Source organism: Sander vitreus, chromosome 16 (genome assembly GCF_031162955.1).
Source record: "Sander vitreus isolate 19-12246 chromosome 16, sanVit1, whole genome shotgun sequence".
Taxonomy (NCBI): domain Eukaryota; kingdom Metazoa; phylum Chordata; class Actinopteri; order Perciformes; family Percidae; genus Sander; species Sander vitreus.
In genome coordinates, this window is record NC_135870.1 from 12,018,073 (window position 1) to 12,034,176 (window position 16,104).

The 16,104-nt window shown below is 40.1% G+C and overlaps 1 protein-coding gene across 1 annotated transcript in view; it reads left to right on the forward strand.

Annotated features, from left to right (window-relative positions):
- Nucleotides 1-416: 416 nt before the first annotated feature.
- Nucleotides 417-16,104, forward strand: part of eng (endoglin) — a 43,176-nt gene continuing 27,488 nt past the window's right edge. Inside the window, exons 1-2 of the mRNA XM_078271017.1 lie at nucleotides 417-543; nucleotides 1,547-1,752. Coding sequence (XP_078127143.1) covers nucleotides 1,695-1,752 — 58 coding nt within the window. The 5' untranslated portion in view covers nucleotides 417-543; nucleotides 1,547-1,694. The remainder of the gene's footprint in view (nucleotides 544-1,546; nucleotides 1,753-16,104) is intronic.

Below are 16,104 nucleotides of genomic sequence, written 5' to 3' on the forward strand. Positions count from 1 at the left end.
ATGATATGAAACATACACATCTTCCAGTGAGGGGTTGTTAGGCAGATTGTACTTCACACAACACATAGGCCTAGGCTACTATCTCGTGAGTTCAAAGTGAATACAATCTCTTTACCGTGAAACATGAAGGTCGAAGCAGGTAACGTTTCCTGTAACGTAAAGCTATCACAGACAAATTATAGTTAAAGACTACCATACTTAACAACAGGACTGTAGCTAAAGAAAATGACCTATTATTAAATAGAACGTTAAACGATGTGCTATACAATCACAATACAATAACTGAGCTGAGATTTACTTGTATTTTAATAGACTCTGTGTTGACCAGATAAGACAATGCTATGACAGGGGTAGTACTTTCTTGGAAAAGAAAAGAAAAAATCCGGTGGGCGGGGGTACAAAAGTAGATCTGCACCGCCCAGGCAGCACACAAAGTTTGGAAAGTCCTGACATCGTTGCATCGCTGAAGGCGACCGCCGCATCCTCTCCCGTGGATTATAAAGTTTAGGCTACTTCAGAAGAAAGCCACCCTACCTAAGTTTTGTGAGTCATAACTTTATTTTCACTTTTGTAGGGATGTGTGGTCTATTTGATTTCCTTGACAGCCTAGAGGTTTGTAAGTCAATGTAGCCATTCTCTTAACCCTCGAGCAGTCCGTTTTATGTCTGTTTTGAAATGATTAGCCGATGCTAATGTCAAATAAAGGTAGAAAATGCTAAATATTAGCGTTGTGAAAACAAATAGTCGTATGAAAGGGGTCTGCTTTTTACATCACTATTTTGCGTCATTAATTCCATCATTAGTTAGTTTATTAGTGGACTTAATTACTTGTGTTTCCGCCATTAAGCTTATTTTATTTATTTGTAAAGTACACTTTTAGTAATTATCTTGCGATTTAAAGACATTTTTTTTTCTCTTGCAGTAAGAAGTGCAGGGAAATAACGTGACTGTTTTCCTTTGGAAGTGCGTAAACAGTTTACACAGGTTCTTCCTTTCCCTCTATATGAATCATATAACAAGAGCAGTCTCCTTCTTATCTGATCTCGGCATTGTGATATTATTTAAAGAAAGCGATGCCGTAGTGCTTCCTGAAACAGTCGACCAGAAGTTAGTGACCACTAGATAACCCTTGGGTTCAGACCCTCATTGTGCAACAGGAAGGCGGTCAGAAATATTATGGGATTGTCTCAGGAGGAAAATCCTGTCATCCTACTGAAGGCATTTAAGACATTTCATTAACATTCCATCCACTGTTAGTGTTGAATAGGTTGTGAGTAAATGACCAATGCCCTTTCTCAATGATGTTGTTGGAATTTAATCAAATGGCTTATAGTTAATATTTATGTTCAATCATCAATACTTATGACCACATGCATGTAACCTTTTCATGACAGTCTTGGATAACAGGAGATAGATCTGATATATACACTACCATTGTTTTACCATTGTATACCGAGTATGAGAGTGCATGAGATTGGCAGTGATCCTTATCAACAATCTCATCTCCTCATTGATTCCCGGCTTCTTTCTTTCCTGACCTTTTAAGCTTTAACTGGAATTGTCTGCAACTCCGCTGCCACAGTCATTGCTGCTCTGCCGCTAGACAAGGACACTTCAACCTCTGCCTGAGTGTCTTCACACCCCAGAGCCCCCTACTCAGCTTCAACACAAACTCAAACATAAACTTAACGGAGATGGAGGGTCAGGTGGCACGGTTTGCCCTTCTTCTGTGCATCACTGTTGCAGCCTCTGGTAAGTGTACCAGCTGATATTCACTGTTTTCAGCATTTAGATATTATGTTACTGGGTTTCATGCTAAAACATGCTTTATTGAAAAGTGTATAACCTTATACAATAGTCCATATGTCAATGGATTTAGTGGCTTTTGAGCCTCCTTGGCTCATTTCTGTCAACCTGAAGTTCAAAGGCAGATATTAATCTGACATAATTTAGTCCTGAAGAGTTATTTGCTCTGGTGTTTTTTCTTGCATGCTAAATCAGGATTAAACAACCAGTCTGTAGTGAGAGGTTATGTGCCAAATAGTTCTTTTGGCTTGAATGATGGTTTGTCCTTACAACAACTCAGAGATTGTCAGAGATAAATATGATGAAATGAGAGCTAAATTCAAAACCTATACAACTCTAAATGGTATTGAGACAATTGAACTAATAAGTCATTTTGGGATACATTTGTTTGGGTATTTGTTGAGATTTTAGTGATAATAATATTTCATTCAAGGACAGTCCAGGCACAAGAAATAAGAAAACATGTAGGGCGTTTATAGATTTAATGTGATCCTCTGCTGTTGGCCCCCTCTAGCATTCCCTCCTCTGGTTGCCTGTGGCTGCCCATATCAAATTCAAACATGTAATCCCTACAAGGTGACAAATGGATCTGAAACCTTCCCTGTGCCCTCAGGCCATAATCCAGCCTCACACTTTTACCAGTGCTCTGCATTGCTGCTTTGGGTCTCATTTCCCTGCAGTAATCTGGCATTTGGGATGGCCACACATGACTTTCAATAATAAACCAATTCATTAATTAAAAATTAATAGATCTTTTTGATTATTATTCCCTTTTTGTGGAAATGTCTTCAATATAATGTTCCAAATCTACTGACCTAATTAAAAACAACAACATACAAATCAAAATTGCATAATGTCAGGCAATTTTAGTTAAACATGTTTTCCAGTAAGAATATATAGTTTTAAATCTTTTGGAGATTAACTAATCTTTTCATTCTTATTAAAGTTATACTTTATAGTTTTAGATGAACTGCGCCACTATCTGAGAGTACTAAATTGTGACAAATTAAAACTATTATATACACTCTGTGCTACAAGCAGCAATTTTCCTCAGATTCTAAATGCCAGCAAAGAAAGCATAATGCACCTTGCTGTTATGTAATATAGTTTTAACGGTCAACTAAATAAGGTTGTCCACATTCATTTTTCAGTGATGCACTTGAAGGTGAAACAAACACTTAGGTGCCAAACAACGTTTTTCTCACACTGTGTCATAAACCTACACCAGAAAAATAAACTGGCATTTTCAACTTGCTTTTAAAATAAGGCAAATTGGCCCTGGCAAGCATACATCACTGTTAAGATTATGTGCCAGAAAAACAAGCCTGTTTGCTGAATCTGCCTTCACTGCTGACCTACTGTATGACAAATCACAACATTGCCACAAGTGCTAAACACCCTCTCAGCAGGGGTGCTGGTGGCAGGGATACAGAGGTATTTTTTGGCCAACTGGCAGACCTGCGGAGAGGTGACCTCATGTAGCTTCCACCGCAGGGGATGATTCTCACAGTCTGCTGGTGGAGTCTGCAAGGAGCTGTTTAGCTCAGCCTTAATTGCCTCTGTGACACAGTCCTGGATTTGCTATCATTTTCTTTCTTTCTTTCTTTCTTGCATGAGGTTCCAAGGATTTTCTTCTTTCCTCCTCTTATTTTTTTGGCTACAGCAGCATTAGGAGAACACCCAGAGGGATAATTAAAACATTGATGTGACATGTACGAGTTCCTCTATCTCAGGCATTGTTTATTTGTCATTATATAGTCCAGTTTTGTCATATTAATTTGTCATTTCCTCTGACATTGTCTCCTGGGCTTAGAACTCTGTTGTTGTTGATCAGATGAAGCACAAACATCAGGTGTGACTCACTAAGGCCAAGAGTATACTCCATAGGAAATCAAATTTGCACGTTCCCAGACTGAGTAAGGTGCTTCAAAATCAAACGGCACATATATATTTACTGGGATTTGAGGTCTGTTTGTTTAATAGCATCCTCACCAGCTGCAAGTCATTGTGATTGAGATTTCTGAAGCATGGTTTGAATATACAGCAGCTATTGTGCTCACAGTTAAAGTAACCCAAACCATATCCATTGTACAACTATAGATAACCTACATACATGATGTATATATGATATATACATAACCTTGCTAAGTGACCCAATAAAGCCAGAGGAAGATGTCTAATGCTTTGGCTATACTTGCGTGCGACACCGTGGCTCGGGCCTCCGTAGATGACGCACGCTAAGAGCATGCACGGAGACGTTTATGCTCAAAGCATTGTTTGTTGCAGTATTCTCTGAAACACTAGAAGGCATACAAACAAAATAATCTGTGAATAAGCAAGAAGTAGTAAAGACATACAGAGCAGAAGCAAAGGAAAGCAGGCTGCCTGGCAACAGTAGTAAACACATCCATGATAAACACCGACGTACTGCGAAACGTTACAATTATCTACTCTAATCATTAACATGACTGTCGTTTATCTCTAAGTCGAAACTACTGTCTGGTTCTAACACTGTAAGAACACTCTCCATGAAGCCTTTTTTAGCTTTGACAAAGCAATCTGTCATGTTTTTCCACAATCTCCAGCAAAATGCTTCTTCTTTTCCCAGTGTGGTGTCTCTCTCTGACCACATATTTAAGGCTGTTTGACTCCCATACATGAAGAATCGATGTTTGTAGAGGCGAACATGCTCAGCCAGTCTTCCCAGCCGACCATGTTAAACTGAAAGCCCAGCGCACGCCGATTTACAAAAATTTAGAGGTGAGAGAGCACACTGGTCTTAGTTTCCCTACACTGCCTCCCTGTGAGGTTAATTGTGTTTAAAATGTTGCTGTTTGTTTTTAAGGCCTTACATAGTCCAGCCTACGGGTTTATCTCTGAGCTCCTGTGGTGCCACAATTCGTCTAAATCCCTTTTAGTTATTTAACTGGGGTATTTGTTTGTGCCAAGATCATCCAGCCTTTGCAATAGTGGAATTAATTATCCCTCTCTGTTTGATCAACTGAGTTCTTCCTTTTTAATAAAACATGCCAAAGAAGTACCTTTCTCCCAGGCTTCTAACTGTATTGCCTGTTTTTCATATTTTGTTTCAACGTTACTCTTTTTTAAAAATCTTGTTTATTTCAGTCTGTTTTTCCACTGATTCTAGGCAGTTGCTCTTGTAACTGTGTTGTTGAGAGGCATTTAACAAATGTATTTAACTTTGCACCTTTCTTTATGGATGTGATAACATCTGCCTCAGACACGGCAATGTACATAATTTACTTCTAAATATATTTTAACATATCTCTTGAAGAGTAACTGTTTTTTACTAGACCTCCTCTGCCTGGTAATGCCCATGTTTTCCAATTCCCACACCCTCAGTTTGGAACAGAGCCTCTCTGGGTTAAATGGTGTCTCCAAATCAAAGCTGAATAACCCTGATGACATCATCAGGGTTATTTTATCACACTTGACAAAGCTCCAGATACACAAGACACATTATATACACAACTGCTTTCACAGGCTATTTAGTACCCCCTGTGATGCGTAAATTGATCTTCATGTGTAAAGTCGGTGGAGTGTCCCTTTTTTTAAGGGTTTTAAATCCTAGAATCTTAGCATATACAGTGTGTATTTTTCCTTGCTAGCATTGCTAGGCTGATTGGCCTTTTAAAGGACATCAAGAAATGGAGGTTCTCCGATTATGTCTGCTTAACTGCTTATTACATGAAGGTTGGTTGAATACATTACATTACATTACATGTCATTTAGCTGACGCTTTTATCCAAAGCGACTTACAATTGATATATATCAGAGGTTGCATGCCTCTGGAGCAACTAGGGGTTAAGTGTCTTGCTAAGGGACACATTAGTTAATGTATCACAGTGGGAATCGAACGCAGATCTCCCACACCAAAGGCACCAGACCACTTTAAACTCGTAAGCACAATAACCGACACAAACATGTATCTATGCGTCTGACTGAAGTCTTTGTATTTAGTTATTTTATCCACTGTATGCCTGACGTTTCCTGGCAGGGAAGTTGTGTTGAATATGCCCCTTTCTGCAACAATTTTTCCAGTGGGAGCCAGGCATCATGATGTTAACTGCCAGACCTCCTGCTGCATTTCTGCCTACCCCAGAGTCTCCCTCCATGGGCTGAAGGAAAAGCACAAACGTGATTAGTGAGCCGCTGGAGAAGGAGGGAGGGCCGTCTGGAAACGAATCGTAAAGAGGGAACGAGAGCCAGACAGACAGAGATAACATAATTCATAAAGACTGATTCATGGAGACAGTAAGGGAGTGGGGGGAGGGGTCAAATTTATGTGACTGTCAAATAGCAGATAAGTGGTTGAGAGGAAAGATGTGGGGAAAGCGAAGTAAATAGGGGATTAAAAAACGCAGATAGGAAAAAGGACAAGACAGAGATAAAGTCTGGGAGATATGGAGACCCAGTTATGTGATAAGTTGTGAAAATAAAAGACGATGAGTAATTGGAGAAAGGAGGGGGAAAAAAAAGAGAAATGGGGTATCAGGGATTTAAAAAGGAAAAAAAGAAGAATTGGAAAGAGATGACAGGTTTCTCGGACGGCATGCTGTAGTAGAATAAGCTGAAAGCAATGGAAAAAAAAGTCATGTTAAAAATGGCGTTGAGAGTCAAAACAGTCCACATCCCCTGTTTTACTGTAGTGAGCCAGCTCTGCCTGCAGTCAGACTGGGTGGCAGGGAGACGCGACCACTTGTCGCTGCCTCAGACCGATTTCAATCTCCTTCCATGTTATGCCCCTCCCAAATAACAATCCATTTTTGACTGCCTTGCTTTTCCTCTGTTTGAAAACAGAATGCAGTGTGAGAGAGCCTCACTAATGCTATGTTCCTCTCTTTCTGTTTGTTCCCACATGATTTTCACCAGCTAACACTTGACTGTTTATCAAGATGGTTCTAGCATACAGTGTGGTTATATTTGTGGGATCCCAAAAGAAAAAAATACAAGTGAATGGTATGTAATGCAAGTCTGTTTTCAGTTTTAAGTGACTTTATGCACGACATATGATGCTACAGGTGAATTTGTTTCAGTGTTTGATATTCTCTTTCTGTTTTTGAAAATAAATCTGGAAAAAGTATCAGTATTTATTTTTGAATAACAGAGAAAAGGTGAATCCTGCAATCTCTAATTTTATTATCATACTATACTTATAATAATTAAAAATAATGCTATATTATTACTCTGAAGGACTCTGGCTAATCTGCAGCACATTTAGCAGCTCTTTTTTTGTTATCCCTCCATTTTTGCTTTCACTTTCTATTACCAGAAACACATGTTAGGCTGTCCTTGCATTGGGAGAACTCTGGTTTCTATAAATTGTTCCAAACAGTGCCCTCATGCAGAAAACACAAATACAGATGTTTTGGGGGAAACATCTGAAAAAGCTGAACTCGATAACCCTTTATGCTGTAAACAGTGAATGGTCTTTACTTTTGTCTTACATAACTGGGTCCCTGTTATTCTAAATGGCACTCCAGCATTGAGAGTTTAGTATGAATGAAGAGGTTAGAAAGCTATAATGCTCATCATTATAGATCATTATGGTTTTTGCTGCATCTTGTCTGAATTTCTCCTCAACGTCGTCACTGTGTGACTACAGGGTCTTGCGCCCTATGGCTCAATGCTGTTCATTATGCAGTTGCATGAACGCTGAATGGCTCATTAGTAGTGGGCGAGATAAACGCCTCGTCAGCATGGCGACCACTTATGCTCACATCAACATGCCTGCTGTCTGCGCAGATAAGGCATGGCATTACGTACTCTTATCTCTAGGTCTGTCTACCCATGGTCAACCCTGGGGTCTGCACAAACACATGAAATGTACCTGGACAGAATTTGGAGGGAAAAACTCTTGGTGGGTCAGCTGACTCACCTACGACTTTAAGTCAAAGGTGCTCAAAGTTGGGAGGGCTTCCGATCTCTGGCAAAACAAGAAGGAATTTCACATCATATGTCTTAATTTACTTAAACCTTTATTCACTAGTGACGTTAATTAATGAGGGTACTATTATGGGGCAGAATCGGCCCCTTAATCTGTCCCTGGCAGAATAGCTACAAACAAAATATTCTCAACTAGAATGTCAGCTCAAATGCTTCATGTAATGTTTTTGCATGAACGAAGAGCTTTTGCTTTGAACTTTTCTCTTGGCCTGAAGGAAATTGCAATAAAGAAAGCATTTTAGAGAATGTTAATGCAATTTTAGTACTTGGCATTTTTCCGTAAGAGAACATGCTAGTTCTGCATACCCTGATTTGGTCAGTGGTCAGTGCTGTTCAGTGTGCAGTTAAGTGTTGTGTAATGGCAGAACCTCTTGATTCAAGCACTGGGTGGGTAGTTTTCCTGTTGATTCAGGTGCCACTCTGGTCAATCTGTATGTGTGTGTGTGTGTGTGTGTGTGTGTGTGTGTGTGTGTGTAAGAACCCTGTATTCATATTTTTGGGATATGTTAGAAAGCAGAATATGACTCAAGGAAAAGCCTTGAGACATCTGACAGATTATTTTAATCTGCTCATGTACTGTAACTACAACAAATACAGCAGTCAAACTCTGGATACTTAATAATCTTCTCACAGATGCTGAAGGAAACAAAGTTACATTTGTCAAACAACTCTCCCAGTCCAGACACTTCCATTAGTTAAATAGTGAAAATGAAATCATAAACCCGAAGCTGTCTCAGATCTCTGTGAGATAATTCCAAAACATTTATGTGCTTTAAGGCCCATATAAATTGAAAGATATCTTTATGCATACAAATGCAATCTTTGAACTACAGAGAACAATACCATTGGGTGTTTCTCAACTGATCATGAAAGAAAATATGCTTTTTTTTTTTACTGATGTCAACAAACTTTTTAACGGCATAAAAAAATCCTGATCCTGCATAATGCATTTTTTGAGGTTTGTCTTTCTTTTTCTTTCGTTTACACTTGGATCATGGATTGCACTTTTTTAATTCTCACTTTTAATATGTTTAATAAATAACAGAGCCTTCATTACTATGCCACCCTTGTAACGGAAAGCATTAATATTTACTGGCAAAAATCAGTCAAGAAAGACGAGCTAATCTCTGTTGGTTCTTCACGAAGCATATGTTGGGCAAAGCTACATCAATCTTGAATGATTGGGAGCAACCACTGTGCAATGAATCTCTAAAGCTTCAATATGCTTTGGTTGCACGCAGTTAGCATGAAACTTGCTAAATTAGTCTGTCTATCCACCAATTAACACTCAGATGATTAAATGTGTTTTGCTAGTGCTCTTTCTGTGTATTGGGAAGGAAAAACTATCTGTATAAGTGAATGGAAAATACGTACTATACCCAGTAACTGATGGTGTCTGGAATATAACAGATTGCCTGGAAGTATATATGGGCATCAACATAAAAATGATGGCTTATTTTTAATGCCTGCAGCTGCTGCTTGCTTACAAAGAACAACAATCCATACGACCAAATTTAGCTGCATCTAATCATATGGAATGTCTTAATTTTTAGCAGCAGACATGGCATAAAGTTAGTGTGTGAACAACAGAGGAAGTGAGTCGTAGACCTTTCATACGCCACTGTTGGACTTGTTGTTCTGCTGGCTTCCGACAACGATGAGACGATGGACGAATGGCTCCCAGAGGTGTAAACAGAGCTAGTGTGAAGACAGGCTGTCTCCAGACCCGCTATCACATCCTCAGTTCCTCCGCAGTGAACATTGGACACAGGACTTGGCACACAGGCACACACAAAAAGTCTTAAGCCATTAAACTGACAAGACTAATTGGTAAATTTTTGGATAGAATTCCAGGACTTGGGAGAGGGAGGTGAGATGGTCAGGAAGCTTGTATTTTGTGTGGAGTGTGTAATGTGTAATATGCAGGGGTGAGAGGCCAGGGGACAGTGCTTGCCCCTGCAGAGCACTGATAAGGGCTTGTTTACCTTCCTGTGGATGGTCAGACCTCAATCTGCTGTTGCGGAAACGCTGGGACAATAGGTGTGTGTGTGTGTGTGTGTGTGTGTGTGTGTGTGTGTGTGTGTGTGTGTGGTCGAGAGAGACTTGAGCCAGCCTTGAAGCTCCCCTATCCGACTAACTCTGATAGGACCGCTGACCCCTCCCTCCCCCTTCCACCATCATGACTTCGTCGCCCGACCCTGGACACAAACAGTTTACTCTACCCCGAGGGACCAAGGGAGACAGTTGGTCTTGACGTTGTCTGCTGTCAGGGTTTACCCTATGGTTCCCCCCCCTCTTTTGCAGCTAAACTCTAGGCAAATAGCTGATGCTCTTTTCCACAGTGACTTACAATGAGGGAAGGCATGAAAGACAGGCCATGACATCAAGTCTGCCTGCTTGCTTGCCCGAGGTGAGTGAAGAGGCAGCTTGTTATTGGGCCACAGGTACTCAATTCCCTGAATCTAAATCATTATTTAGTTAAGGTGCGATAGAAATGTAAAATTCAAAGCCTTGCCACTGCCTGTCAGTACTCTGCAATGTCGGCACAGCACGGATGCTCTAAGTTAAGGCAACAGTGTTACAGACGGGCAGGCGGATGTTTAATTTACTGGCAGACGTAGCCAGCTAACAGAGACAACACTGGCAGTAGCAATAATGGCAAACGTTGTCCACCATTTCCACCGAATCAACCATTTTCAAGTATGCTCTATTTCGTAACATAAAAAACAATACTTCAAATATAGAAAACACAACCTCAGTAAATTACAGCAAACAATCTCAGCAAAAAATCTGTTGGTTCAACATTTATTTGAATCCATCAAATCAAATTGTTTGTGGAGAAATTGACTTTTTCCAAGAAGTGACTTTGTTTTGGCAGGTTTCCAATCTTCCCTCCTGTTATTATTACCCCTATAACCACCTATAAGTCATTTTTATTTCTGCTGACCAATGAGATGCTGGCACAGAATATGTTCAAAACAAGAAGTGAGAATTTAGTCAGTCTGATACAGTAACAGTGGAAAAAAACAACTGCATCTCTACATCTTTCTGCTTTTTGTGCAGTTATGGACAGTCAGGAGCAAAAGTGTGCCATTTCCAGGACATATGATGTGACTTCTCAATTATTTGTGTCTTATTTTGTCATATATAAGTCACTTGTATGGTGAATTAGTGCTCATGTAAATTAGTGGAGCAACAACAATTCTCCTCACTAAAGGCGTTCTGTCATCACTTCACTCTCAGCCTCTCTAGTTTTCTGCTTGCAGCCCTACCCTTTCTCTCCACTCACAAGAGAAAACTCCAGTTTGGTTGGATGGGTATGAACAGATATATTTTTCTTATCACTATAATGTTAACATAGTGTGTAACAATGAAGTGAATGTTACCCTAAAGTTGAATTATGGGCTGTAGCATTATGTAATACTTGCTGGACTTGAGCTGTGAGTGCACTGCTCACATACCCTACAATGCCTTTTTGACCTTGCTAATGCCTCAATGATGATGCCCAAATTATGACAACTTATTTCCTAGAGCATTTGTAACAATGTAATTTGGTCCACCAAACTTTGAAATGTACGTTTTCATTTTTTGCATTCACATAAGCTACTTGCATTTTTTTCCAAGGATCGGACAGTCAGTGAGTTGTCTTGTTTCACGATTGTTTAAAAGAGATGGTTTTAGAGAGATTGTTTTACAGAAGTTTTGCATACTGGCAGAGTTGTGTACAATATAACCGTTGCTATGTGTTTGTCTTAAAACACTTCTGAGAAGAAAGATAAGTACAGTTTAGGGCTACTAAATTGCCTCAAAGTCTCCAGTAATGCCCAAGCACAGCCACCAGCCTCAGTTCAGCTATGGTGAGCGCTGCCTAATTATGTGGACAGTGAAACTTCATTAAGGTTTATTAATGTTAGCAGGATAAAATATGTGCATAAAGCACAAAGTTAACTTGAAGTGGCCTTAAAGCTGATAAAGTACAACTGAAACCAAAAATGTACCGCAATCTGATGCATGTTGAACTAAACTTAACAAAGTAGGCCAATAGACTGATGGAAAAAGTTAATATCAAGCTGATCCTGAGATGCCCTAAAATGATCACAGTAGTGGTGTTGTCTTAATGGTACTATGCACAATTGAACACATGGAAAACGGATGTCTGTGATTTGATGAACTATTCTCTTATCTTTTTATGGAATACCCTGGAGCTTAGGCAAGAAAGAGCAGATAGACCCTGGACATGTGAAGTTACCAGATGGGAGTTTTTGTTCTTCTTGTTAGCTGGGGCTCCAGGGTGCTGCAGACAACCAAGACATTTCTGAGGGCAGTTTAAAGTGCATCCTATTCTAAGTTACTCATTGCTCCCAGATTTTGGCTCAGTCCACCAAAATGTGCTTTCTCCAAAAGCTGCGGCACTAACAGCAAATTGGCCAGCATTGATTTTGGCTGCACACTCGCTGGTCTAATTTTGTATATGCATTCGATCAGTTTTCTATGATATGTGTAATATGTTTCCAGTTAAATAAAGGTGTCTATTAAGTCTGGTAATTTGACCATATAGTTTTGTTAATGTGACAGTAATCTATTCAGGCATACAAATTCATTGATGCCCATTAATGGAATTTGAAGAATTAAAGCAAACTTAAGATCAAATGTGATTATAAGCACTTTTCATGAATTGAGCCAATTTTCTGTCCTCCCTAATGTTCCCTAATGTTTTCTACTCACATCTCCCCCTCATACCTAACATCTAAATGGAAATCATCAACATCCATAAACATGTCTTCTCATGGAATGGGAAATGGAGGGGACTGATATAAGTAGATGAAGAGGACAGGGAATGGAATGACTCTTCTATACCTCATTTACCAGCAAACCGCTTAGCGAGGCCATTGGCATTTCCGGGGTCAAGAGGGCAAAATGAATGTTCTTCATATCCTATGGTGACTCGTAAAACGGAGACCAGTGACACATGCATACACACACACACACACACACACACACACACACACACACACACACACACACACACACACACACACACGCACGCACACACGCACGCACAGTCTTAAGCAGTCAGTGTGATTTATATTAAGACCTCTCGGGCGACAGTCATGGGCCGTTGACTCTGTCACAGCAGAACAAGAGAGAAATGACTTTATGGATGTGGATGTTGAGCAACAGACATTAAAACAGAGGGCCAGAATAACAGGAAACCAGCCTTGACCTCTAGGGTGAGGGAAGAAAAAAGCGATGGCAAGGGAGCATTGATGGCTCTCCATCTTGATTTGCTGGAAAAACTGCCGTCCAAAACTGAGCAGATTAAGAACCAGTGAGGACATTCCATGTTCCAGGAATGTTACAGCCCCCCTCAGTCCCCTGATTAATGACAAATGTGTCCTTGATTTGACCATAAAATACTATTAAACGGCAGAAGAAAAGGGGAAAAAATAAGATTTGAATGGGACACAAACAATACAAATGTATAATTTTCAAAATGTTTAACAATAAAAAGCATCTCAGGTATTATGTGTGACAGGCTAATTCTAAAAAATACATAACTGTGATCAAATCTAAAATAATTTCTCATCAGCAGCTCTTTTCGCACATGAATGACTGGTAGACTGTAAACACACCACACACCCCCTTCGCAGACTCTTCTTCTCTCAGTACCACTTCTTTCTCTCAGGACATTGTCAGCAGTGACATCTCCCCCTACAGCCCGTCAGTGGCAATTACACAATCACCACTCATCGTCCCATACAGACCATTTTAACAATTAGGCCGTCCACCCTGAAGAAACGCTCTGGTGGATCACTTCCAAGGTATCTGCGTCCCCTGGCCCGGGCCCCTGCTGTACCTAACAGTAGGTCCGCGCCTTTCAAGATGGCGCTGATAAATGCTCGATCCATTACAAACAAATCTTTTATTCTGAATGATTTGTTTATTAATAGGTGCCTTGATTTCTTGTTCCTGACAGAGACTTGGCAGAAAAACTTGGAATACGGCCCTCTAATTGAACTTTGTCCACCAGGACCTCAGGTCGTGGTGGAGGGCTCGCGGTGGTATATAAAGGCTGCTTTCAAAGTCGGACAGTACCCATTAGAGTTTTTTCCTCATTTGAACTGCAGGTTACCAAAGTTGGTAGTTCTAATCCATTTTATTGTATTTTAATTTATCGACCGCCTGGCTCTAACTGTTCTTTTTTGTCTGAATTTAGTGATTTCTTTATCAACCTTTATCTTTATGTAAGTTATTATGGTTGGAAATTTTAATATTCATGTTGACGACTTGTCTTGCACTTTAGCTGCTGATTTTTTTAATGTCACTGAGGCTTTTCATTTTATCCAGCATGTTTCTGGTCCCACACACATTGGGGGTCACACTTTGGACCTTGTTTTTACTCTTGGTCTTAATATTGACTCTGTTTGCTCTGAGGAACTGCATATTACTGACCATGATTGTGTTTTGTTTAATTTGTCTTTTAATCCAGATGTATTGCCCAGTAAAAATGTAAGATGTTCTCGCATGTTAAATCCTCCTCAGCTGAGAAGTTTACTGCAGCTTTTGTCCAAAGCGCAGTGCTGTCCTCTCATGCTGACATTAATGATCTGGTCCATTCATTCAACACAAATTGCATATCAGTGTTGGATAAAGTGGCTCCATGTCAAATGCGTCGTGTTTCCCCCGTCAACTCATCCCCATGGCTTAGTGACTCCATACGCTGTTTCAGGCGTACATGTCGGAGGGCGGAACGACAGTGGAAATCCTCCAAGCTTCATGCTCACCAGCTATATTACAAGAACTAACTGAATACAACAACATGGTCAAGGAGGCGAGAACAACTTATTTTGCTAATCTTATTTCTTCCAGTAAACAAAACCCTAAAGTCCTTTTTGAAACCATCAACAATATTGTCAATCCTGTTCCCCCTGAAGTGCCAATTTTTTCAAATAAGGACTGCAGTGACTTTCTCAAATTCTTTGTAAAGAAAATCAGTGATGTCAGAAATGGCATTATCCCTTCGACTACTCCACTTTTGGCTCACTCAATCTGGCCACCAATCATGAACCATTTTGCTCCAATCTCGCTACAAGAACTCACTGATCTGGTTAGCAGTATAAAATCTTCCTCGAGCCCAGGAGATATTATACCAACTTCATTATTTAAAAATGTTCTTGGGTCTGTGAGTACTTGGGTTCTCGCTATACTCAACAGTTCTGTGCAATCTGGTTGTGTCCCTTCATATTTTAAACATGCAAGTGTTCAGCCACTTCTAAAGAAAACCAACCTGGATACATCACTTCCGGCAAATTATAGGCCCATTTCGAAAATGCCTTTTATCTCCAAAATTTTAGAAAAAGTTGTTGCTAAACAGCTCACTGCTGTCCTGAATGCACACAACATTTTAGACAAATTTCAATCTGGTTTCTGTCAGAAACACTCAACTGAAACCACTCTTCTTAGAGTGTCCAACGATTTATTAATGTCCTCTGACAAGGGTCAATGCTCTGTTTTGGTGCTGCTGGATCTTATTGCCGCTTTCGATACAGTGGATCATAACATCATGCTTGAAAGACTTAAGCATTGGGTTGGTATCTCAGGAAGCGCCCTGGATTGGTTCACCTCCTATCTATCAGATAGAAGTTTTTCTGTATCTCTTGGTCCCTATTCCTCAGAAACTGCGGCCCTTTCCTGTGGGTTGCCGCAGGGTTCTGTGTTAGGTCCGCTTTTATTTGCATTGTACATGCTCCCCCTGGGACATATAATTAGCCAAGTTGGAGATATTTCTTATCACTTCTATGCAGATGACATCCAGCTGTATGTCTCTTTTGAGCCAGAAGACACTGATAAAGTGTTGAAATTGCTTAAATGTTTCAATTCGATCAAGGATTGGCTCGCAAACAACTTTCTACAGCTCAATGAAAATAAGACCGAAGTCCTTATTGTTGCTCCGGACACTTTAGCTTCCAAGATTAGTCAGCTGCTGGGCTCCTTGTCCTCAGCTGTTCAGTCCAAACTGAAAAATCTTGGTGTAATATTTGATAATAACATGTACTTGGATCAACATATTAAATCTCTGACCCGCACATGTTTCTTTCAATTAAGAAACATTGCCAAACTTAGAGGAGCTGTTTCACATTCTGAACTTGAGATGATCATTCATGCTTTTATTTCATCTCGGCTTGATTACTGCAACTCTATTTCCACCTGTCTCAGCAAATTGTCCCAGGACCGTCTACAAATAGTCCAGAATTCTGCTGCAAGGCTGCTGACCAGGTCTAGCAGGATGTCGCACATCACTCCAATTTTATACTCATCACATTGGCTTCC